The 18,241-nt window shown below is 41.0% G+C and overlaps 1 protein-coding gene across 1 annotated transcript; it reads left to right on the top strand.

Annotated features, from left to right (window-relative positions):
• Nucleotides 1-105: 105 nt before the first annotated feature.
• LOC147339292 (SHC-transforming protein 1-like) lies at nucleotides 106-14,816 on the top strand. The gene is made up of 13 exons (XM_086292028.1): nucleotides 106-342; nucleotides 538-1,257; nucleotides 4,292-4,362; nucleotides 7,674-7,734; nucleotides 7,833-7,952; nucleotides 8,054-8,107; nucleotides 9,594-9,645; nucleotides 9,742-9,868; nucleotides 11,435-11,618; nucleotides 12,417-12,489; nucleotides 12,713-12,809; nucleotides 12,908-13,055; nucleotides 13,141-14,816. Exons 2-13 carry the CDS (start codon nucleotides 565-567, stop codon nucleotides 13,303-13,305), a joined length of 1,845 nt encoding a protein of 614 aa, XP_086148154.1. The 5' UTR covers nucleotides 106-342; nucleotides 538-564; the 3' UTR covers nucleotides 13,306-14,816.
• Nucleotides 14,817-18,241: the final 3,425 nt, after the last annotated feature.

The raw sequence follows: 18,241 nt of genomic DNA, 5'->3' as shown, positions 1-18,241 counted from the left end.
ATGGGTGAGGGAGGAGAAAGAGAGCCTTTGGGGGCCGTCTGTCAATCTCTCCTCTGCTCCATTCACACATTCATCTGCATGCAGCGTCATGAGAGAGACAGGGGAAGTGAGCGAGATCTCATTCATAAAAAAAGAGAAAGTTCATTCATACACGCTGCACAATCCTGCTGCGCCTCAGAAAGAAAAGACAGAGGGGAGGAAAGTTGATGTGAAGGTGAAGCTGGGAGCCTGGCAACTGACTGAGAAAGTGTGTGGGTCAGTAGGATGGGGCTGTACTCTGCATGACTAGAGTGGAGCAGACTGGACTCTAGACTTAACAGGACATCCCAGAGTCCTACAGTGGTGAGTTGAATCTGCACAGCAGGATTCCCTTTAAATGATCTGACGACAGAGCGCACCCGACACAAAGATAGTTTTCAGACGCTCCTGAAACCTGATGTTATTTCTTCATCTCCTTTTACCAAAATCTTTAGTTAAAATTCCTTAATGGTGACCTGAATTTTCAAGTTTCCTTTTTTTTTTTTACATTTATTTCAGCGTTCTCCTTTGCTCTGTTTCCTGATTATGAGAGAGCAAACCTTATCCAGGTTGAAATCACAGACGGGACTCCTACCAGGCAGGTCGCTTAATCAGTACAATGAAAATCACAGTGCGGCTGATTTGATTCTGACACTTTCTTTTTCATCTTCTACAGGTATGCTGAAGCGTACTAAATACAGTCGACTGCGCAACGATTCTCCAACATCTCTGGAGGAGAACCCCCAGGGAATGTTGCCCCTGAAGCAGGACCTCTGCTTAGACTCTGAATTCAGTCAGCTGGGACTTGGGATTACTACACACCACGGACCATCCACCCTGAGGGATTTCATCCCCCGCATGGCCAACATCCGACTGCAAAGCCCTATTTCCCGGCAAGGCCTAAAAGGACAGACAGACACAGCCAGAGGCAGAAGCATCAGTGCCCCTACTGACAAACCCTTGTCCAGAACAGAGTGGGGTTCAGGAAGTAATGAGAGATTTTGCACTCACGCTTCCCTCAACGCTCCCCTATCCACGGGCCAAAATCTAATTCACCCTGCTTTGCTCTGCACAAAAAGACCTATCACCCTACAACGGATGGCAAGCCTTCCTTGGACCCCTGGATATCCTCCCTGCTCACATCACAGAGGTGGTCTGTGCTGTGTGAAGATTTCCTCTGCAAAAGGTGATCGTACAGTGGTGGGGACAGGAAGCAGAGCAGTTCACCATCACATCAAGGTACCTGACCCTGCACATGTGCATGATCAGATAGAGTAAACCAACATTTTACTTGCCCAAGTAATTCATATTCTTAATTTTGTTAATGTGTGTAAAATTCTTTGTGTGTAGAAATTACCAAAATGCTGTGCAAGCTCCTTTTCTCTGTACTATGCAAGTCGTCATGACCTAAAGATATGCCAGATTTCAGCAGTGTTAAATTACTGTTTACTTAGTGCCACGGCCAAAATAAATACACACACGTGAACATGGAAAATACACATATGCATACACTCTCTGCTCTATCCACACCGTCACACTCACAGTCACTCCCCTCCTCAGTTAGAGCCTCCTATGTAGGCAGTAGTGACTCATCCTAGCTCTCTGCTTCCCTCTAGTTCAGTCCTGCTATGTGTGTGAATGCATGTGTGTGAATATATCTAGTATCAGCATGCTGTCCTAGAACAGAACCCATCTTGTCCCGATGGCAGAGGTGTGTCCACACAGGCCTGTGAGCTGACCACTGGTGGAAATGAGAATGGACTGTCTGATTGACCTCTATAAACAAGCACACACATATGTTTCTTCTGCCCGCTCAACCCACCCATGTATACATATATTGATTTAAGTCTGGTTTTTATCAATGGACTTACTCATCCTGCCTCCAGCCTATGAGGTCTGCGATACTGAATTTCCTGCCCAGTAGAAGTGGGACTCGTCATAGTGTATTTGAGCACATGGCCTGAATATTGCCTGGTTGCTTCTCTGTCTTCCTCACATCTATATAGTCTGATAAATTCAGTTACAGTCAGACACATGTCAACATTTACCTCAACTCTGAGTTGTCTGGCATTCTAATAAGCTAAAGTAAGACTGTAAAGATTGTACTGGCTACTTGTCGCATGGTTAGAATCTGCTGACAGGTCGCACATTAAAATGTAGTCACAGCTTTTACTTTCTGCTCACTTGCTTTGCTTAAAACTGCCATCTTGCTTTTGCTTTTGTAAGCTTGAGACTTACTTATTTCTTGGGTATTCCAATCAGAATTTGCTACAAAGATTTTAAAGGTTAGTTTTGGGCAGTAATAACTCAAAGTAGCAAATCACTACCTCCGCCAAGGACTGTGTGCCTGTCATTCAGTTTTAATTTTTAAATGTTATTTATAATGTTATTTGTAAGGTAAAGACCCTACAATAATACAGAGAAAACTCCAACAACGAGCATGTACAGGAAGAAAAATTCCCTTTAAAATGGAAGAAACTACAAACTTCTTAAAGTAAGAACAAATATAAATATACACAGAGTACAACATTCCCTTTAAAGTAAATACTGCACAGAGAGTGAGCTGCCTTAGCAGAGGTTTATGCTTTCAGAGGTCTTCTTGTTTTGTTTTGTTTTGTTTTGTATGATTTTATCAGTCTTTGTTGTGGAAGGATTTTGACCCACTCTTCTTTGTAAGGTTGCTTCAGTTCATTGAGGTTTGTTGGCATTCGTTCATGCACAGCTCTCTTAAGTTTCCAATACAGCATTTTCTGTTGTGTTGCATTCTGGACTTTTGGTTGTTGCAGCACTTTTAGTCTTTTCTTTTTCAGCAATTCTGTTGTAGATTTGCTGCTGTCCTTGAGATCATTGTTCTGTTACTTCACCCAATTTTGTCCAAACTTTAGCTGTTGCACAGATGGCCTCATATTTGACTCCTAAATATGTTGCTATACAGAGGAGTTTATGGTTGACTCAGTGACTGCAAGGTGTTCCGGTACTTTGGCTGCAAAACAAACCCAAATCTTCACCCCTCCACAGCTGTGCTTGACAGTAGGTATGAGCTGTGTTTGCTGATATGCTGTGTTTGATTTTTGACAGTCGTTGTGCATCATGGCCACACATTTCTGCTTTGGACTTGTCTGGCCATTGTCCCTAATGTCTTGCGGTTTTTGCAGATGGAACTTTGCAAACCTAAGCCACGCTGCCATTTTATTTTTAGAGAGAAGAGGCTTTCTCTTGGCAATCACTCAGAACAAACTTGTTCAGTCCTTTTCTAATTGTACTGTCATGAACTTTAACGTTTCACATCCTAACTGAGATCTGTAGAACCTGAGATGTAGCTCTTAGGTTTGCTGGGACATCCACTCCCTGGAGTGACATAGTGTTAACATAGCTGAATACTCCAGACCAGCAAACTACCAAAATGTCTGGTTTTTTAGTGGTGGTCACACTTCCAGATGATCATTTAATTAAGCGCATTTGATTAGCACCACCTGCTTACCTTCTTAATGCCAGTGGAAGCAGTTAAGGTGGAGTTAGTTTTTCAGTGTCCTGTGAAATCTCTTTAAGCATCACTTAAAGAACCCTGGGGTACTTTCTTCTGAATAACTAAAATACCTTTATTTTAATAGCATGGTTATATATAACCAACAGACAAACAAAAACAACAACTCCAGTGTGTTTCAGAATACATTCCTTAAGAAGTTAAACCGATTTCAGGAAAACAATGACATAATTTGGATATGAACTTTAAATTTCTGCTCTGCGTATCTAATTTATTGATTGTTTTCAAACTAGCATTTCCATCCCGTCTCACGTGTTCTATTACACTTTTTTTTTAAAACTAAATTCCCATTCCCAGCCACAAAACTCTAAGAACGCACATGGATGGAACTTAAATGACTTAAACACAATGCATAAAACCACTTTCTCTCTCTATCAGCTTTCTGGAACCTTCTCGAAGGCCCAGTTATTTCCATTCCTCTTGACTCGTTACAGCTATGTGTAAATCTATGTTGTCTGCCGCAAATCAGCTCATGAACTTTTCACCTTTTCTGCAGAATCATTTTCTTCCATCATAAAAACTAAAAGTGAGGATGCAATAACAGAAAATTCATGAAAAGTGACCAGACTCCTGTAAGAGTGTTGTGTTTCTTTAATATATTTTAATTGTTGTTGAAAGTGCGCACCTCAGAGTCCTCAGGACTCTGTTGGATGTTCCTGAGACTTTTATTACTAGTATTATTATTATAATATATTTTTCCATTGTTTTTTTTTCTGTGTGTTTTTCTAGTACATGGGTAGTGTGGAAGTGACCCAGTCCATGAGAACCCTTGACTTTGATACAAGAATGCAAGTTACACGGTAGGAGGTCCTCTCTGCACCCCTTTCTAACAAACACAAACAAACACAAATACGAATATATACATCTAATGATATAATACATGAACGTATAATACATGCAACATAATCCTGACTGCAGGGGAATGCCATATATGGATTAGGTGCTGTTTCGCTTGCACACAGATGAGGAAAAAAAGTGAGCAAAATTGCTTTATCCTGAACTCATTTAACATATATTTGCCAAGCTAACCATGTGTAGCTTATTTCAAAAATGTTTCAAAGAGGGAAATCAAATTAAATGTATAATATTTCATAAACGGGGCTTTCTCCTCATCATTTGATATTGAAATCCTAGTGCAGGATGCCATAACACAGCCCTCTCTGTTTACAGAAGCGCTGTTGAATGATGGAGCAGAAAATCCAATTAGATGAATTTCCTCCTAATGATCCCTCAGTCTTATTAAAAGAGAGAGAGGGAGACAAACCTCAATCCAATTCTTACAATGTGTTTTCAAGAAGAAAAACGGTCTTCCTGGAAATCAGCATTGCTTCCTAGGTAGTGGGATGTTCCATTCGTGCGCGTGGGGGTGTTTTTTTGCTTTGCCCTCGCTGACCCAAGCGTCAGAGATACAATCTCAGCTCAGATTGACTTGATTTAAAAAAAGAAACATACCAGGAATATTTTGAAGTGTTACTGCTTTAACACTGCAGATGGAAGTTTGTGATCAGCTATTCTAGTTATGTTTTTTTTTTGTTGTTCTTCTGTAATTTTTTCTTCACTACAGTGATTATTGCAAGTTATCCTTAAAAGAAGGATTTATAAGTTACAAGAAAACTGAATTTGTAAAAAGCTAAAAGCAAATTAACAAAAACAACATCTTGCAACTAGTTAGACTTCTTAAAAATAAAGATGAGGAGGATTTCGTAACACTGTAAAAGACCACGTGGGCAATGGCAAGCAGCACAACAATTTAATAATGTTTCTAAATGCAAAATTGCAAAGAATTGGAAGATTTCATCATATCATTAAAAGATTCCAAGAATCCAGAGAGACATTGGCGAAGGACAAGGCCAAAAACCAATATTGAAAGGGTGTGATCTTCAAGACCTCAGGCAGCACTGCATTAAAAATAGACAATACACAGATTTTATAGTGGAAATCCATGTGTGGGCAGCTGAAACTCACTGCTAGTGTAGACAGTTTGTGTCCTGGTCCACAAATGCAAATTGAAAATATGCCATACAATTAAAAACAAACTAAGAAACAAACAAAAGCAGTTAAAAAAAAAAAAAGATCCATAAAGGCCGCTACTGTACCTTCTTTAAGCCAAAGCTCATTTAAGATGGAGCGCAGATCACCTGCCTCCATCTCACCCTCCATCCTCCTTTGTCATACCAATCTGCATGTCCTCCTTCACTACATCCCTGAAACTTCTCTGCAGTCTTCCTCTTTTCCTCCTGCCTGCAGCTCTATCTTCAATATCCAGTATATCCGCTATACCTGCCCTCTACTCTCAGTACACATCACAATGTTGTCTGGAAACAGTGTAGTCCACAGAGACTCCTGCCTGACCTCATCTGTCAACCTGTGCGTCATCACTGCAACCTCAGGTCTCAGAGCTGATCCCTGATGTAATCCCATCCCAACCTTGAACCCGTTTTTCCCTCCAGCTGCACACCTGACCACTGTCTCGCTGTCTAACCTGCTGCACATCCTTTCCAGCTCCATCTCTCTGCCTCTGCCAATTTATACAAGTTTTTGAATCTTGCATACAACTCAGTATAAGCCTTTTCCTTTGCCTTTTTTTACTTCTCTCTTTCCTCCCAGTGCTGCTGTCCACTTTCTTATTTCCCCGATATCCCACTTTTTCTTTGCTAATCTATTCCTTGGAATATTTTCCTGTACTTCCTCATTCCACCACCAGGTCTCCTCGTCCTCTATCCTCCATCCAGAGAATACACCAAAGACCTTTTTTGGACTTTCCCTAAGTACTACAGCTGTTCCATTTCCTGTCATCTGGTACCTCTTCTCAACCGACCAACTCTTTCAACATTCTTCTTTCTTTCTTTCTCATTTAATCCTTGGCTCTGTCTTCACAAACGCTTTTTCTTGATTTCCAAAGTAATCATTCAGACTACTAACCAATGCTGCCTGGCACATTCTCTCCTGCCACCACCCTGCAGTCTCCTATCTCTTTCAGGTTGCAGCTTTTGCATAAGATGTAGTCCACCTGTATTCATCTTCTTCCACTTATATACATTACCCTATGTTCCTGTCTTTTGTTGAAGTACATGTTTACCACAGAATATTAACCAAAAATTCAGAAAAAGTTATTAATTGACTTGCATGTAATTGAGTGAAATAAGTATTTAATCACCCAGCCAGAATTCTTGCTCCTACGATTAGCTGTGTGCACATGTAACACACAGATTACAATCAATTACGGATACTCCTGATCTCATCTTGTTACGGACAAGACCAAATACCTGTCAATGGACATCAGGGACAAGATTTTAGACCAGCACAAAGATGGAATGGGGTACAAGACCATCAGCAAGAAGCTCAGTGTGAAGGTGACAACTCTTGCTGCGATTATTCAGAAATGGAAGAAGTTTAAAATGACCGTCAGTTGCCTCTGGTCTGCAGCTCCATGCAAGATCTTACCTCACAGGGTGAGGATGATCCTGAGAAAGATGGTGAATCAGCTCAAAACTACACTGGAGGAGCTTGTTAATAATCCTAAGACACTTGGGACCGCAGTCACCAAGAACACTGTTAGGAACACACTGCGATATGCAGTGGATTGAAGTCTTGCAGCACATGCTTAACAAGGCACATGAACAGGCTCGTATTAAGTGAACATTTAGATGATTCAGAGAAGGACTGGGAGAAAGTGCTGAGATTGGGGGAAGAGAAATGCTGAGCATGTGTGCAAACTTAGTGACCAACTACACGAAATGTCTTATCAGTGTGCATGCCAACAAGGGTTTCTCCACCAAGTACTAAGTCATGTTTGGCTTTTGAATCAAATACTCACAGCGACATGCAGATAAAAGGATACCTTTTGTGTAATATGTTGGGGTTTTTTTTGGTTGTGTGTACTAAATGTACTCCAAAACTAAAGTAATAAAGTATTGCATTTGAGTAAGTATATTTGGTTACATTCTTCCAGCAGTGCATGTATATGTGCTTTCTGTAGTGTAGTTTTCTTCCTCTCACATGCACATCACATGTCCGCAGGGCACACCAGATCACATACAAAGGTATCTCTGTGTTACTGTGTGCATGTGCTTATGTACATGCTGATCTGTGTCTATGTGTTTGTGTGCAGAGAGGCAATCAGCAGACTTTGTGCGAGGACATTGCTCAAAACAGCAGTGAAAACTAAAAGGGTAAGGCTTGTGTACACAGACAGGCACACACTCATACTCACACACTCTCTCTTTCTGCCACGTTCAGCTGGAATAACAGTGGTTTTTGTCATCATTAGCCTGTTTGCAAGGGACTGTCTTCTGTTCTGGGTCAGACAAACCTGCAGTTTTCTGGAAGAAGGATCATCCTCACTGTCTCCACCGACAGTATGACTCTAATCGCTGCCTCGTCCTTACAGGTGACAGTGTCAGCATGTTAAACCCCATCAAAACAGCCTCATGTCAGGTTTACTGGCAAACCTATCTGCTATTGTATCATTTCCTCTTTTCTCTTTCACAGAAGATTGCCCACCACCCCATGCAGACCATTTCATTTGCCTCCGGTGGAGATTCAGTATGTTCATATTCTCAAATCTTTCCCCTTGTACACGTTGATGATCAGATAGGGACACAAACAGGGTAGCAAGAGCACAATCACACACACAGTGAGTAATTTGATTTAGTCTGATTATTGCATTGGTGTACTACCATTTATGGAGGATTAAATCATTTCCTGCCTCAACTCTTGATCATTCTGCTCTTTTAATTAGTGGTACAAGGTCAGCATCTGAAAGCATGCTACAAATGAAACTTCAGACTTTGGCAAAAATGTCTAAACATTCCCTTGTGATTAATTTTAATGAATATGATTTATGCAAAGAACCTCTGATATTCAACAGTATATTATCCCCAGCATTCAGAGTGTGCTGGGGGTATACTGACCTTTATTTTGTTCAATTTAATTTGGATTCTTCATTCTTGGGAGTGTGTCACGTGAATGTTTTGCCTGTTTCAGAAGCGAAGCCTTCCAGAAAAGTTTGACAACCACCTCCTTAAGTGTTTAAAGCTTGTTGGTACTATATAAAAGAGCTGGCAAATATAAAGAAAAGATTTTATTTGATGGGTTATTTCTGCTAGAACTGTAGCAGTGATTAATCATGTGACTGCTTGTGAGTTTTCTCTTAAGGATTACTCTTTCAAGTCTGAGTCATTTAATAAATGTGTCTGTTTACGGTTTTACCCTTAATTTGGCTCATTGTAAAACTCTTGAATGTAATTCTTGTGCTAATTAATTGCTAAAGGCGACAAATCATGAAATCCTTTGCTGTGACTTATGCACTCATCAGAGCTAACTGCCTTCATCATCTTTACACCTTGCCAAGCGCTTATCAGACTAATTACTCAGGTCTATTCTTCTTAATTTGTTTCCCTCTGTGCGCACATATATCCACATGACAGGATTCAAGTTATTTGGCCTGAGTGAAAATTTCCTGTGCCCTAAAAATGTGTGTAATGAACATAAAAATCAATGCAGATCTGTCTGTAGGGCATGTGGTTATTAGCTGCTGTCTAGGTCAAACTGCATTTTGGTTGGCCTTTTAGTTCAAACACAGATTCACTACAAATCATGTGCAGAAATATACACTGACTAAAGATGAGAGAAAATAAGAAGGTAGTTACTCTCTGGGAAAGACAACACCAGCAAAGCTGTGGATGGGATTATAGCTCACCGTTTTTAATTAATTAGCCATACTAATCTTGTAGTGTGCTCTAAGCCTCTGCTCAGCTGGCTTGGGCACATGAAAGATAGCAAAGGGGAATTAAATTCAGTCTGACACAGAAGCTTTATGGTGAACCATATTCAGCTTACTGTGCTCTTGTATTAGGCTGAACTCTTCAGACGAAGCGTACACGTGGATGAACATTAACTGAAAATAATGGGTGAAAATATAAATTGAAATTGAGCTTTCCACATGGAAAAAGTCTATCGAGTCATTTTTTGCATTTATAATTTATAATCATGCCTTTTATTGTGTTTTTCTCTCTCAATTTGTTTACAGGACATGGCAGATTACATTGCTTATGTAGCTAAAGACCTTGCCAATGACAGAGGTATGAGAGAGAGTTTGCTTTGAGCTGGCCTTACACTCAAATTTCAATTTACTGATTGTTATGAAAATAATGTTTGACTTTTGCTCTCTATGGCAGCCTGTCACATCCTGGAGTGTCCCGAGGGTCAAGCCAATGAGGTTATCAACAGCATCGGTCAGGCCTTTGAGACGCGCTTCCGCCACCTTCTCAGCCAGACACCATCGGTCCTGTCCACCAGTTCCAGGTTATAGCTCTTACATGTATATATGTGAATATATATATATATATATATATATATATATATGCATGTGTGTATATATACATAAATATTATAGTATATTATGGATTTGCTATTAAATATAGAAACAATATTATGCAGTATTTACTGTATGGGGCAGGGATAGTGGTGGTGGCCCCATGATCGGAAGGTCGGGAGTTCGAAATCCACTGAACAGCTACCCTGAGGTACCCCTGAGCAAGTTACCATCCCTACACACTGCTCCTCGGGCGCCCAATGGCTGCCCACTGCTTCACAGAGCGTATGGGTTAAATGCAGAGAGGAATTTCCCCACGGGGATCAATAAAGTATACATTATTATTATTATTATTATTATTATTATTATTATTATTATTATTATTATTATTATTATTATTATTATGTCAGTGACTCTGAGTGAATTCATATGTACATATAAGTATAGCTGAATATATGTGTATATGTATGATTGTATATAGTGCCATAAGTATTGGCCCCCGTCCTGATGTTTGCATATTTGTTACATTTAAATGCTTCAGATCAACAAATAAATTTTAATATGAGACAGAGAACCATAATCAATACAAAATGCAGTTTTTAAATGATACGTTTGGTTTATTAGGGCTAAAAACTATCTGAACCTACTGGGCCTTTGTGAAAAAGTAATTGCCCTCTAAATCTAATAACAGGTTGTGCCACCCTTGGCGACAAGAACTGCAATCAAGCACTCGTGATAACTAGAATAACTGAGGTGTGGAGGAATTTTGGCCCACTCTTCTTAGAAGAATTGTTTTAATTCAGACATACTGTTCATGTTAAACAAGCATGATTTATGCTTAAGTATCTCAATCAGATCATTTTGGCCTAATGAAAGTCCAGACTTTGAATAACCCATCAATATTTTTTTGAACCATTCGGCGTTGGACTTTATGGTCTGTTGAAAAAACCAAAGCGTCATTAAGCTTCAGGGCACAAATTGATGTCCAAACGTTCTCCTTCAGGTATTTCTGCTAGAGAGCAGAATTCATGGTTCCAGCAGTTTCAGCAAGTCCTCCTGAAGCAGCAACGCAGCCTCAGACCACTACACTACCACCGACATGTTTGGGGCACAAACCTTCCACAAAGTTCAGCTTTATCTCATCGGGCCACAGAATATTTTTCCAAAAGTCTTGGGGGTCATCAAGATGCTAATTGGCAAATGTGAGATGAGCCTGTGTGCCTTCCACTCCTGGGAAGGTTCACCACTATCTCTCACTATCTCACCCGGATATATGTAAATTAGTTTGTTTATCGGTTGTTTTTGAGATCTTTTAGCCTGTTTCACTTTGTCAGACAGGTTCTATTTAGGTGATTTGTTGATTCAGCAGGTCTGGCGGTAATCAGGCCTGGGCAAGTGAAACTGAACCCAGGTTTCAAAAAAATGTCATTAATTACGGTTAATTCATGGTTTAGCAAGGGAAGGCATATCAGGGTATCTTTATCTGATATTAAAATGTATCTGTCTTTTCTGTCCTTCCTTCCTTCTACCAATACCTCAACACTGTGTATATTCAGACCGGCACTGAGAATCTGTCACAAATGGTGCCCAGAAGAGTTAATAATAAACCAAAAGGCAAACCGGGAAGGAGAATTCAGTGAACACCGTGACTATTACAATGTGAACCCAGGAGACCCAGGTGGAATAAAAGACTTTCAGGTCACAGAAGAGGAGAGCAAAGAAGATGCTAACATTCACAGGGTAAGACTTACCTGTAACACCAAAGCACTAATAATTTACAGTCACTTGAGTTTGTGTATATAAGGACAGGACCTTGAACACAATTTGTTCAGAAAGAAAAGTTCCCATTGTTGTTGTAAAAGCTTAAAACCACATCTCTTGGTGCTTTTCAGCATTTTTAAAGTGGTCGACTAGCATGAATACAGTTTAGTTTTTGATAGTGTTATGTCATAGCTTGTCACATTACAATTTGAAACATATTATGTTGCAATGCATGAGACTGCATTATTTAAACTTATATTGTATAGGATGTACTGTAGACTATAATCACATCTATGGACTAAGTTCACAAACTTAGCATTGGCTAAAAGTTTTAGCATTTAGCCAACAGATAAGCTGGATCTGATTACTTTGCAGTAATCGCTGTAAATGCTGAAATGCTTTTCCAGGAGACTTTGTAACTTATACAAGGTCATTTTTAAATGGCAGCCAAAACGTGGTTTTTTTGTGAAGAAATATAGAAATGATGTTGTTATAATTAAATATGATAGCAGGCACACAGTGCACTAGCACATTTTATGGTCTTGTTATTGAGCACAAAGGTTGATCCCAGAGGAGAAACACTTGAGCTACTTCTCACCAAACATCACCTCACAAGTTTTCTTCACTTCCCAGAATTACCAGATGATAATTTCCTGTCATGACTGCTCATCTCTAAAATGTTACCAGCGCAGTTGCCCCTAAACACACACACACGTTCAAACGTGCACAGCCAACAATATGTGTCTGGTGTGTATGACTCATGGTGTGCCATTGCAGGTCTGTTTCCCTCGGCCTGTTTCCCTTTATGAGAACTGCTCCATCACAGATGAGACTCCAGCTCCACCTGCAGGTGAAAATCAACTGCGTTATCCGAGTCCAGTTTCGAGTTTGTCCATATAATGCATGTGTCCCTCAAGTACAATTATGACTTCTATGCCTCTATGATTCAGAGGAAACTGTACTTTACTTTAACTTGGTTATTAAAAATCAAATAAAGTGAGCAGTGCTTCAATTGGGGTTTAAAGCTGTTGCTTTTCAACTGTTGTTTTCTTCCTCTATCTAATCTCCATCAGATTTAGAGCAGTCTGAGATCAATACTGAACAACGCTCTCTGCTCACTGAGACGCGGGTCCAGAAGCTGATCCAGGAAGAAGGATGGTTCCACGGCAGGTTGGTAATCAATATCTGTTTGACTATGAGTGATGCGTCAAAATGCTGCTAATTCCAAGGTCATTCTCTCCCGTGGAATTTTGTTTGTTTCATCACAGGTTGGGAAGAGAGCAGGCGGAGTCGCTTCTCACCTGTAGCGGAGATTTCCTGGTCAGAGAGAGCAGCTCTGCCGCTGGTCAGTATGTACTCAGCGGTATGGAGGGAGCTACTGTGCGACACCTACTGCTGGTTGATCCACATGGACAGGTACAGCTCTGCTGGTGGATTTCAAATATCGTTTAAAGAAGAGAAAGAAAGCAACTTTTAAGCATATTTTCCATTTATTGACCAGGTGCGGACCCGTGATCAGGTGTTTCTGAGCGTTGGCCACCTGGTGCGATTCCACATGGAGAATCAGATGCCCATTGTTGCTGGAAGCAGCGAGCTGTGCCTGAAACAGCCGATCCTGCAAACACACAAACATTCACAGACTGCCAGATGCATGGTCTTGAATTAGCAGTGGTTTTTGAGATGAAACACAGAGAGGCCTAGCAACAACAAAAAGAAGAAGAAGAACTTTTAAACCTTTAAACACTTTCAGCTGCCTCAAGAGAAGAGCACCCCTGGACATAATTTCCAGTGAGATCATTTTTCCAAACTGTTGGGACAATTTTGCATTATTTGCCCATTATATTATTTACTGTGTGTTTTGTTTTTTGTTTGAGTAAACTCTCAAGTCACTGCTTGTGCCTGTATTGAGAACAGCCTTTGGCCTGCAGAACATCCTGTCTCGCTCTCAGGCAGTTTGCTATTATTTACTCAGTGTCTCAACACAGTCTCTGGTGTTGGCAGGAAATAACCAGAATGTTGGCAGGCTTTCCAAATCCTTTTCTATATACTATATTTGTCTCGTGCTCATTAGTTTTGATTTTCTTTTGTTTTCGTTCCCACTTTCCATGCTTAACTTGAGAAAAATAACTTTTCATCCCACTTGTTTGTTGCATACTGAATATGAAACTGCAGTGGTCTTTGTATCTAGAAGCCCCATTTAGGTCCACATTACATGTGGTTAAACACATCTTTGGGTCTTTTACACAAGTGATTAAATCGGATTTTGTTGGTGATTTATTTGACGTTAAACCTCTAACCAGAATAACAGAACTTTGTTTTGAAATCGTGTTGCAGTCCATCCAAGAGTTCCAGTCAATTCACGCCACAACAAAAAGATATCAAACTAATGGAATTAGCTTCGAGTGACTAGGGATTGTACCACAAAATAAACAGTTCCTCACAACATTGCCCACATTATTGTTCAATTTAGAAAAGCTAAAAGCATTCAGATGTCATTGTATTCACGATAACATTTAACTGAATAACTTGGTTGTATTGAAATTTTCTTTTTTTTCCCCATTTACTACAAAAACCTTAGATACCCTGCATAATTATGAGTTGTTATACACATACAGTCACCAACCCCTTCGTCATGCATGTAGACATTCCCAGGATGACGATGACGTTTAAATTGAGGATCAGAATGGGAAAGAAAGATGATTTAAGTAACTTTGAATGTGGTGTGGTTATTTTTGTCAGATGGGCTGATCTTATTATTTCAGAATAATACGACCAGCTGATGTTACACCCCTGAAAACAGGGGGAAAAGAATCACGAGAGTGATTATGACTTGCGTCTCTCATGCAGTAGTTTATTGCAGTCAAAATGAGCAGAAACGTTTCACATTCTGTACTGCTAAATGTCACATGGTGGAAGAAAAACACCAAACAATAAACCGAAACACCAAAGTGCTTATCATACATATACTTGAGCAGGCCTCCTGATAAAATGGCTGACAACCGCGGCGTTCTTAGCTCCTGCCGTTATCACAATGGCCATTACACAGTACAAAACACAGCTCAAAACCGCCACGTATATGTGCACAAAACTGCAATGTAATGCTTCTAACGCTTACAAAACAATGAACGGTTACCTCTTAAATATCTTAACAGTGTACACATTGGAAATATATCAACTTTTAAACACTTTTACCTGAAAACAGGGGGAAAAGAATCACGAGAGTGATTATGACTTGCGTCTCTCATGCAGTAGTTTATTGCAGTGAGGAGAACGCGCGAAAGCCCCCTAGTGGAGAATAGAGACACTACTAATCGAGCCCAGAAAAGGCTTACTAGCCGATCACTGATGTATAGATTGTAGTTCTCTTAAGTAACATGAAAGCCATTAATATAACATGAAAAATAATAAACTCTTAACCATTTTCTTACCATATTTACATTATTTCCGTCCTTATATTATTTCCGTCCTTATATCAACTGATATGAATTAGTATTAACTAAACAGTTTTATATGCAATACTCATTCAACCTGTCACACTCTCCCCCACTCAAAAAATGTCGTCCCGACATTATACCAACAAGATGCTTTTCAGTCTATATTCTCTTGTAGTCAGGACATCAACAGTAGAGTGAACCAATGTCCTCAATTCTGTAGGTTTAACACCTGTTTCACCACAGTCCATCACTGGTGAATGAAGACAAAGTCTATAACCAGTCCATATGTGAGTCTTCACAAAGTCTATTGTCTATGGTTATAATCCACAGATGGGGAAAAGTTCATGTCTTTTTCTTGATGACAGTCTGTAAGTACAGTTCTCAAGTCATCAGTGAAAAAGTGTCAACTTACATTTGCTGGAGTCCATACAAACCAATGGGCTGGGTGCAGTATGACTGCACAGCTGGAAACCATGGAACCAGGCCCGGGTACACAGGAAGCAGTTGCGGTGCTGGCTGAACACTGTAGCAAGATGGGGTGCCCAGTTGGTCATACGTCATCCGTCTTGGCGGGTGTCTCTCTCGCTGTGGCCGCTGAGGTGTCTCCTCCTCAAGTCTCTCGAGTACCACAGGTGGAGGAGGGGCAGGTATGTCACCTGCAGTGGGCTCTGCCTCCTCACAAGTTGTCTCCACGGCAGCTGGGTCAGGCGCCTCCAGATGGTCTCCAGCAAGGGGCTCTGGTGTTGGTGCAAGAGCAGGGACTGAAGCTGCGGGCTGAGACGTTGCTGTGAGAAGTTCTTGTTCTGATGGCTGGGACACAGGTTGAGGTGGTGTGTAATGACAGCGGTATTCATCAACACTGCCCTCATCATCAGAGTCTGGCACAACAGCGACAGGTTTATCAGTCTTTTTCTGTTCATGTCTTGTACGATTATCTTTTTCAGGCACTTTTTCAAAAGGTAAGTGGTCACATGACATAAGCAAGTTTCTGTGAAGCACTCTAGAGCGCCCTCTGCCTCTCTCCGGTCTTATCTCATAGATAGGGAGGTCAGGCCCCATTTGTCTGACTACTGTGTGAACAGTGTCCTCCCAATAGTCTCTCAGTTTCCCTGGGCCTCCTCTAGGTGTCAGGTTTTTGACCAGAACTCTCTCGCCAGGTTGTAACACAGAACTCCTTACTTTTGTGTCGTAGTGTCTTTTGCCCTTTTCAGCAGCTTTCTTTGCATTCTCATTTGCTATAGAGTATGCTTGTTCCATGCCCTTTCTCCATTTTTCAACATAGTCTCTGTGGTCACTAAAATCTGTTTCTGAGTACAGTCCAAAGAGCATATCTACTGGTAGCCTGGGTGACCGTCCAAACAGTAGGTAAAATGGGGAGTAGCCAGTGACTTCACAACGTGTGCAATTATATGCATACATTAACTTGTTGATAGATTCCTTCCAGTTTGACTTTTGTGTTTCAGTTAGCGTTCTAAGCATTTGCAACAATGTCCTGTTCATACGTTCAACTTGACCGTTCCCCATTGGGTGATAGGGTGTTGTCCTAGAACCGGCCATGCCACACAGTTTCTTGAGCTGACTGAATAGCTGATTTTCAAATTCACCTCCTTGGTCATGGTGAATGCGACAGGGGAAGCCAAACTTTAGGGCATAGTCATTGAATATCAGGTTTGCAGCAGTTTTGCCTGACTTTGAGGTGGTGGCATAGGCTTGGGCAAAACGTGTGAAGTGGTCAGTTATCACTAGAATATATTCATAACCGCCTTTGCATTTTTCAAGATGGAGAAAGTCTATACACACCAGCTCAAAGGGCTGCGTAGTTACAATGTTTGTTAAAGGAGCTCTTGTTTCATGGCTGGGCTTTTTCTGCTTTACACAGGAACAAACGTTGGTCACATAATGCTCGATGTCTGCCTGCATGTGTGGCCAAAAGAAGCGTTCACGTATCAAAGACACTGTGCGATCAACACCTTGATGGCCCATATTATTGTGCAGCTCTTCAAGTACAGTCTTTTTGAACTGATCTGGCAGGACTAGCTGTTTCCGGGCAGAAGTGAGCCTGTACAAGATGCCATTGTTATCTAGTCTTAACTTGCCCCACTCTCTGAACAAGCATTTTGTCTTAGGGTCAAATGTTCTTAGCTCTTTGGGCAGTGGTTTTGAATCTGTCTGTTTACACTGTAATACAGGGCTTATAACAGGATCAGACTTTTGCGCTTCATTAAGCTGTTCTTTTGGTATGGGTGTGAATGTTGCTTCTGCTGGCTCACCGTCTGCTGTGACTGACATTGCTGCAGCTGAGAGTGTCCATGCGGCAGGTGTGTCTTTCTGTACCTCAATGGCCTGGATAGCAGCTGCAATAGTGTCCGGTGGCACTTCCTCAGAGCAGTCTCTCATCAAGGTTTCGACATCAAGTGGCATTCTTGATAAAGCATCTGCATCACTGTTTTCCTTCCCTGGTTTGTACTTAATGGTGAAGTGAAAATCAGCGAGCTCAGCGACCCATCTTGATGTGGTGGCATTCAGTTTGGCTGTTGACAGAATGTACGTTAGCGGGTTGTTATCGCTATAGACAGTAAATGTTGGGGCATAGTACAAATAGTCTCTGAATTTGTCAGTGATAGCCCACTTCAATGCTAAAAATTCTAGTTTTCCTGCATGGAAGTGGTAGTTTTTTTCAGCCGCTGTTAGAGTACGGGAGCCATAAGCAATAACTCGCAGCTTACCATCTTGTCTCTGGTACAACACTGCGCCTAGCCCTTTGTGTGAGGCGTCTGTGTGTACGATGAACGGCTGTGTGAAATCTGGGAACCCCAGCACTGGTGGGTGGAGCAAACAGTCTATTAGTTCCTCAAGCGCACGTTGATGCTGGTCAGTCCACACGATTTGTTTTGAGGAGGGCACAACTTGACTGGTTCTCTTTGGTCTTGCCCTTGTCCCTTTTGTGGTGTCTGAGTTCTCTGTGGTTTTGTCAGCTTTTAACAGTTCATACAAACAACCTGCTTTTCTGGAGAAGTCTTTTATGTATTGTCTGTAGTAGGAGAGAAGGCCTAACATTTTTCTGAGCTGACCAACATTTTGTGGTTTTATACCTTTGAGTGCTTTGACTGCTTCAAAATCTGCAGGATCCACTTTACTGCCCTCTGCAGACACTATTCTGCCCAAATA

The sequence above is a fragment of the Aulonocara sp. 'chitande type north' Nkhata Bay genome, linkage group LG1 (genome assembly GCF_057382095.1).
Source record: "Aulonocara sp. 'chitande type north' Nkhata Bay isolate Kocher_YH1m ecotype deep benthic linkage group LG1, A_spYH_male_GT1.1, whole genome shotgun sequence".
NCBI classification, from domain to species: domain Eukaryota; kingdom Metazoa; phylum Chordata; class Actinopteri; order Cichliformes; family Cichlidae; genus Aulonocara; species Aulonocara sp. 'chitande type north' Nkhata Bay.
This window is presented reverse-complemented; position numbering and strand designations above follow the sequence as displayed.

Coding starts and splice junctions, on each gene's coding strand:
- LOC147339292 (XM_086292028.1), top strand. CDS start 565: ATGAGAGAGCAAACCTTATCCAGGTTGAAATCACAGACGGGACTCCTA. Junction 8,108..9,593: donor TTGCCTCCGGTGGAGATTCA/GTATGTTCATAT, acceptor ATTTGTTTACAG/GACATGGCAGATTACATTGC. Junction 12,490..12,712: donor GACTCCAGCTCCACCTGCAG/GTGAAAATCAAC, acceptor AATCTCCATCAG/ATTTAGAGCAGTCTGAGATC.